General features: G+C 37.9%; 1 protein-coding gene across 1 annotated transcript; it reads right to left on the bottom strand.

Moving 5' to 3' along the window:
• Nucleotides 1-2,923: 2,923 nt before the first annotated feature.
• Nucleotides 2,924-3,862, bottom strand: LOC110302164 (putative olfactory receptor 10D4). The gene has a single exon (XM_021172968.1). It carries the CDS (start codon nucleotides 3,857-3,859, stop codon nucleotides 2,924-2,926), a length of 936 nt encoding a protein of 311 aa, XP_021028627.1. The 5' UTR covers nucleotides 3,860-3,862.
• Nucleotides 3,863-8,004: the final 4,142 nt, after the last annotated feature.

The following is an 8,004-nucleotide window of genomic DNA, read 5'->3' as shown; positions in this document are numbered from 1 at the left end:
CTATAGCAGAGAGATGAATATCAGAGATCTGCCTAGGGAGCCATCTCAAGGAAAACACAGAGCTGTCAACTTGTCCACATGATTGACTTCAAGTTGTTTTATTGTTTCTACCAAACACGCTTTCCTCAGGAACCCCTCTCCAAGTAGAGGCTGATCCTTAGCACTGGATGGTTCTCTTCAGTTTAAAGGTATATGTCTGGGTAGAGTATTAACTTCACCACTGACCTATAATATTCTTAGTTCACCAGGGTTCTATTAGAATATGTATCTAGCTGTTGGTTGAGAAGCTGTTAATGATTCAGGCAAACATGTATATATTTAACAGACTATTGAAATAATCACTACACATTCCCGACTTCACGAAGATCATTTTTTAATGTACAAAGTGAAATACCTTTCTGGTTGAGTAATAATTATTTTTAGATAACACACTAAACAAATGATAAATAACTTTATTAGTGGTGAAAAATGACTCAAGAGATGACATAATGGCAAGAACCAAGTACACACACACACACACACACACACACACACCACATATACACATACACAAACACAGAGGGAGGGTAGGGGGAGGGAGGGGAAAGGGAGGTAGTGAAGCACATATGAATCCTTTGTAATCCATATATACAGTACCTTTCCTATATTTTTGCCTAGTTTATTACATTTCAGTACTGTGTAGTCTACGTAGATCTCATCAGAATAGAGAGCCAAAAATATTTCTTTGCACTGTGTGTGCTATACTTAGAAATGCTTCATTTCTTCCGTGTTTGAAAAAATAAAAAATACTGTTTTAATGCAGATATTTTCTTATAACAAAGTGATGTGATTTCATATACTGATTTTGTAATAGTGACTTGTCAGGAGGATGATCAATGTTGTTTGGTCAGCTGTAGTGTGTAGTGCCATAGTAACATAAGTTTTTCTGCTGGAATTGGAACTTGGTAGGGAAAGAGAAGTGAACTGCACATTAGAAAAGCTGGAAACCATCCTTGATGATTTCCTAAACTAAATAAGTTTTGGTATATAGGTTCTTAGACTCTGCGTCTGACCATAAAGCTACAGACAGAGAGAAACAACAGCAACAGCTAGGAATAAACCTTGCTGTGGATGATAGGAAAACTTGAAGGCACGATTTCCATTGTAGTGCTCTAATTTAATATGTGGTATTACTGACTTTTGCTGTAACATGACAGGTTGTAAAAGCACAAAGCCCAAATTGCAGTTCTCTTTCTCTTGCTCACTTGCATGCACATGCACACATGCACACGCACCCCCCCCCATACACACACACACACACACACACACACACACACACACACACACAACACACGGAAAAAGTAAAAGAAAAAAATGTGGCAAGGTTATAAAACATGTCTCTTTAGCATTCTATCCAGTAGGCAGGTACAGAAAGGGTGCAAGGGTGAGCTAGGACTCCCTGTGGTGGCTCCTGAGAGGCAGTGTTCTTTAAATTATAACCTTCTGATGAAATGGGTAGTTACTCCCATTTCAGTGTTTCTGCTGAATATAGAAGAGGACATAAAGCTGAGAACTACTTTTGAAACTTTAACATTAGCATTTTTCATATTTCAAATGAACTGTGGCTTTTTGAAAGGACCTCGGTTTTCTTGTGTTACATTAATGTTTATTTGATTTCTACCAGGAAATGACTGATTGCTTATGTGGTATAGTATCTCATCTCAGAGAATTAGATGGCACATCACAGCACCCTTTTAGTGTGTGTGTGTGTGTCTGTGTCTGTGTGTTTGTGTGTGTGTGTGTCTGTGTGTGTGTGTGTGTGATTTCCAGTTGTAGAAGTCTTTAACTGCCTGTTATCATAGACAGAAACTTAATGGAAAACACAGTAATCATTTCATTATGCAGAAGTAATTTTCTTCTAAAACATAGCTAGATGTTTCTTTTCTTCTTTGTTTCCATCCTCTCCATAATGTATTTATGTCTTCAAAAAAATGGATATAGCATTCAAAAAATCCTTGGATACCTGACAGATTAAAAACCAACTAAACAACAAACAAAAAACCCTAAGTGAAAACTAAAACCAGTTAAATAAAAAGGATATGTTAATTAAAATTTAACTAGGTATTTAAATAAACTGTATTATATATTTATTGACCTTTTGGAGTGTAGAGATTAGAGAGAGTAAATGCTATGAAAAGAAGAGAAACATGCATGGTTTCCCTTGGAAACTTACAGCTATGTGATTAAGATCCATTAAACATTAACTATTGTTCCAGGTCTTGAAATGCATAAATGTATTTCATAAATTGGTTCTTTTGTCTGATTTGAGCCAATTTTGCAAAAACCAACATGTATTTCTTGAATATTTAATGAGAAATACTCCATGTATGAGCCTTTTGAAGGAGAATTACAGCACAATAAACATATCTCAGTTCCAGAAAAAGATATGCACAAGAAACAAGTTTGAGATCATGCAAGCTTTTATGCTTCAGAGAGCCCATCTTAAATATAACTTACTCTCTGCATGAATTTGTGAATTTCTGGTAGAAAATTGGAGCTTACCTTTTTATATTTTAAAAAGTATGTAAAATTCTGGTTTGGTAGATTTGAAAGAATAAATATGTCTCTTAATGATTTTAAACAGTCTGAAGATGAACAAATACTTGATAAAATAGTTGTGATCAGAGCAAACCACACATAACATAAAAGTCAACACAGCATCTGCTAAGAGATGTGATCACTCACACGTCATTATAAAACATAGGGAAATATAAAATAAATATGTATCTTCAAACAATGAAGGAAGTAGTACACTGATGGAATGTACATTTCATTTTAATATGCCTTGGAAGTCATAGATAGTAAATTGGCTTATGAAATAACTTGTAGGATGCAAATCTGCCCTATCAAATGGTGAAATTGTGTTAAGTAAAGATGTAGATGTTCATTTACTTTCCAAACTGAGACCTTTCTTAAGAAACACATGCCTCAGGGCTGCTTTCACATCCTTATTCCTCAGGCTGTAGATCAATGGGTTGATGGTGGGTGTCACAAGATTGTTCAATATCTGAATAACTGCACCAAGCAATGGACTAGGATTAGGCTGAAGGTAGATAACGATGACTGGTCCATAAGCACAGATGATGGCTGTGAGGTGGGCACTGAATGTGGAGAATGCTCTCTGCCTGCCTTCTGTTGATCGGATTTTTGAGATGGAGATCCCAATTCGAGTGTAGGACACAAGGATGAGAAAGAAACAAATGAGAGATAAAAGACCAACATTTGTAAAGCCTACCCTCTGTGCTAGAGAGTGGTCCTCACAGGCTAGAGGTAACACTGCAGGCATGTCACAGAAGTAATAACTCACCTCACTGGGGCCACAGTAGGGCAACTGGAATGTGAGGCAAGTTAGGATAGTGGCGTGCACACAGCCACTCATCCAGGTCCCTGTGGCCAAGACACAGCATACTCTGTGGTTCATGATGATTGTGTATCTCAAAGGGAAGCATATGGCAACAAAGCGGTCATAGGCCATCACTGTGTACAGGAAGCACTCTGTGCAACCCAGACAATGATAGAAGAAGAGTTGAACAACACATCCCTGGAAAGAGATCCCTCCACCCTGTCCTGAGAGATATGACAACATCTTTGGAGCTGTAGTGGAACAAAAACCCATGTCAAAGATGGAGAGGTTTCCCAAGAAAAAGTACATGGGTGTGTGGAGTTGTGGGGAGGAGATGACTGCAGTAAGAAGAAGCAAGTTTCCCAGCAGGGCACAGGCATATAATGTTGAGAACAGGAAGAGTAGGACATTCTCCAGGCCCTCTGTTTCAGGGATGCCCAGTAAGGTGAATTCTGTCACCCTAGTGTGGTTTGTCATGTTTATGGATGAATCAGCTCCTGGAAGTCTATGGAAAGAAATTCTTGGTGAAATCTATTAAGTGTATGTATTAGAGGAGTTTAAATCACAGGGGTGAAAGAGAAAATATACTAATATTTATTGAGAAATGTTCTAGTTAAAGCTGTCTTTCCTGCTGATGGGGTATCTTTCTTCAGTTAGGTTCATAGCTGGAGACAATGCTTCTTAAACTTCTCACCCAGAAGATAATTTCCAAGGGCAATTGCAGATGGTGTCCTTCACAATCTCACCCAGAAAATAACTCCCAAGGCTAGTGCCCTCTCTTCCCTTCTTTAGAAAAATGTTCCAGTTCCATCATTCCAGATGCTCCATTGTGGTTCTAGAATGAACAAAAAGACTCTAGAAATGAGGAGTGAAGAAGGGGGGTGGAGGGGTGGGCTAAGGGTAATAGAGAGTTGGTTATGAGGATAATTAATCAGTGTATGTATCATACACATGAGTGAAATTGTTCAAGAACAAATTTAATTAATGAAGAATTATTTCTCCTATCACATGGACAACCATGTTCTCGTACTGAGGGTAATGATAGTCAGAGCCTATAGTATTTAGAAAAAAATTACAACAGTAAAGGATATGCATCACTGCTCTAAACTCTACCCATAACTATCAGTGAACCTGGAAGCTGAATTAATACAATTAATGTTTCTTACTTATCAGTATGTGTGTTCTTTTCTCTTTAGAAACATTAGAATTTGTGGGATAATCTTGTGGCTGTATGTAGGAAGATTAAAAATAGCATAGTGACCAAAGCCTTCATAGGTACCTTTTGTGTGATAGCAGAGTTTCTTCTACCTCTTTCTGTTAGACACATAACATATACCTCCATGTACATACAGGAGGTATAGACATATACACAGACAGAATCTCTCTCTCTCTCTCTCTCTCTCTCTCTCTCTCTCTCTCTCTCTCTCTCTGTCTCTGTCACACACACACACACACACACACACATTTCATAAAACCCACCATGCATTTATGCATATTATTGTAAATTTAAAAAACATTAGTCATACATATCACAAGAGTTAAACTACAGATTTGTAGAAGGTCAAAAAAGCAAACTCAAAAGCACTTTATTAATTAACTGAATGTAGAAAACAAGATATACAGATCCATCTTTAAACAATAAAATCACATATATTTTAAAAGGTATGAGCTTTAACGCCTTTAACAAAGAAAGCCTGCATCCAATTTCTTAGGTTAATCTGTGAACATAAGAATGTGTCACCCTATGATAATTTCCTTTAACTCTCTTCTCATGATTATTAAAGTCACTTATACCGTAGATACATTTTCAAGATTATATCCTTAGGCATGAAGGATAGTGAGAAGCTACCTAAATAAAGACCTTAGCATTCTATGTGGAAAAAATTAAGCTACTGTTGACTCTACTTCAGGCTGCAAAGTTTAATTCTGGAACCAATTGCATTAAAGAGGAGTAGGCATAGAAACTGCTTTCTTGTTTTCATAGTTTGAAAATTTCTGATATATTTTCATATCTTCCAACATTTATAATCTTTAAATTATAGATCAACTCATAGAATCTATTGTCTAAAACTCTTCACTCCCACCTCACAATATGACTCTAGTTACTGAGAGACTTAACACTAAAATAAAGGTGAAGAACACATCTTGGCACTTTCTGAGCCACAGAAAGCCTAAGATGCTGGCACTATTGAGTGATATCTTCCTTCCTACCTGCAGCAGATGGGAGGAGCTTGCCTTCCTTCAGTCTGTAAGTTAGAAATGAGAATCCCTCTTGTTTTGAATCACTTTCTAGTATGGTGCCACACATCTAAGTGTGCTTCTACTCTCTGGCACCAATTCCTTGTTTGGTTCCAGGACTTGCAAAAAATCACAAGAGATTTTAAATAATCATGATTTTCCTTTGGGTGTTAATCCCAAGCTGAATGCATTGAACCGAGAAAGCATCTCATTAACCCCTTGGGTTAATTGTGTTGTGGTGGGGGATTATTTCACTTTTGTGAAAACTTTATGGAATGAGAGTATTCAAGAATGCTCACTTGAAACCTCAAGCATACCTCTTGGATACTTTACCTGTTACTAAAGATTTTAAAAAATGGTGGTTCTGAAATCCTAATTGTTACACAGTGGCCTGTATGCCAAGGTAGGGTTATCTTAAGGTGAAAAGATTGCTGACTCTAAAACTGTTCTCTTAGCTGGGATCTGCAGAATCAATAAGTAGTAAGGAGGGGAAGGAAAAACCATTTTACCAGCACCAGTAAATATTGGCATATACACTGTATATGAAGGAAAAAGAACTCAACATACTTAAAGAATTTAGGAATTGAGTCTGAAAGTCAGAGCCTTTATTTTCAGTTTCTTAGGAATCTGAAAGAGTAGGATCACAAATGTAGCCTTGGGTGGAGTACAGAATGATGTACTATATTCACGGTTAGCATGTAGAATTTGATAAGACCATATCTCAAAATGATGAATAAAAATGTGCAGGGTTACAGCTCATCTTCAGTGTAGGTTGATGGAGTAACATGCAGTAGGCCCCAGATTTTGATACCTAGTACTACAAAGGAAGGGGAGGTAGTTTTCATAAGAAAGAATGCCAAATAGGATACAACTTGAGAGAGACAAGGCAGTAGATGGTGACTGAAGGTCTCATTGGTCATATATATAGAAAACGCTATCATTTTAAGCAACTGTGCTTTATTATACAGTGGGTAAGAAGGTATATGAAGAGATGGTTCCAGTCACATGGCAAAGAATAGTTCTGGGGAAGAGGATACTATTCAAAGAGTCAAGTAAAATCCTTGCACTGGTGACTTCAAATACTTGGTCAGAAATAAAGGAGAAAGAATGGTTATTAGTTCAGAGAAATATTATTTTTAGTATGTGTGGGTAAAAAGCCAGTTAGTCTAACATGATGGTACCAGAGCAGATCTCTATTCTCATGTAAGGCAAAGAATAAAGGGGCTGTGTAGTAGGTAGAAAAAGGAAGTTGAAAAGTGAAATAATGATCTGTATGAAACAAAAGGAAAAGTTATGGGAGTAAGGCCAATGGGGAGAAACTCAAATTAACCATGGGTAAGAAGAGGGGCCATGACGGATATGAAGACAAAGCTACTAAGTCCAGAGAGATGGATAGAATGAACATAGGGGTTGGATATTTTAGGAGAAAAATATGGCAACCATTTGGAGATTTAGTAAATTTGCTCCATTGTGCAAAGAGTGAACACCTGAAGTAAGATCCTCCTTATGTCCACAAACAAACTGCATACTTTACAGATTCTAATATCCCTGACTCTTACATAATCTACAAAACGATCACATAGCAGTCTTGGGCAGACACACATTTTATTTTGATAAATTATCAACATTACTTTTTATCTAATTTTATTTTTTTATTTATTCACTTTGGATCCTGCTCACTGCCCTCCCCCAGGTTATCTCCAGTTACCTCCCACAATCCTTTCCTCCCTCTTCATCCCTTCCCCTTCTCTTCTGAACAAGTGGAACAGCCCTCCTTATCTCCACCACCACTACCTCCAACCCCAGCACTTCAAATTTCTGCGAGGCTAGATACATCCTCTGGAACTGAGGACAGATAAAGCAACCCAGCTAGAACATATCCTACGAACAGGCAACCACTTTGGAGTAACCCCGTTCCATTTTTTTCAAGATCCACTGAAGACTAAGCTGCACATCTGCTACACAAGTGCAGGGAGGCCTATGTCCAGCCTGTTCTTTGTTCAGTTGTTCAGATTCTAAGGGTCCCAGAGTCCTCGTTAGTTGACTTTGTTGGTCAACTAACCTATGGAGTTCCTGCCCCCTTGGGGCCCACAATCCTTCCTCCTATCTTTTTTATAAGAGTTCCCAAGCTCTATCCATTGCTTTACTTTTTGGGTGTAGGTGTCTGCATCTGTCTCAGTCAGTTACTGTGTGGAGCTTCTCAAAGTATAACTGAAGAAGTAACAAAATTCTAGGCCTTTAGGTCGAGGCTTGGGAATGTAACCTTTGTGACTCATTGCTCCAAGGTATGCTAATCATACCTTGATAGNGACATTCCTTCCTCCACCTACCTGCTTCCTGAGTTCAAAGAGTGTTCATTCAAAGAAAGTCACCCTGACCAACGC

Source organism: Mus caroli, chromosome 9 (genome assembly GCF_900094665.2).
Source record: "Mus caroli chromosome 9, CAROLI_EIJ_v1.1, whole genome shotgun sequence".
In the NCBI taxonomy this organism is placed as follows: domain Eukaryota; kingdom Metazoa; phylum Chordata; class Mammalia; order Rodentia; family Muridae; genus Mus; species Mus caroli.
Note: the sequence above shows the minus strand (reverse complement) of the source record. Positions and strands in the feature narration are given on the sequence as shown.

Bases quoted from the DNA above. Each gene is read 5' to 3' on its own strand.
- LOC110302164 (XM_021172968.1), bottom strand. From the start codon at position 3,859: ATGACAAACCACACTAGGGTGACAGAATTCACCTTACTGGGCATCCCT.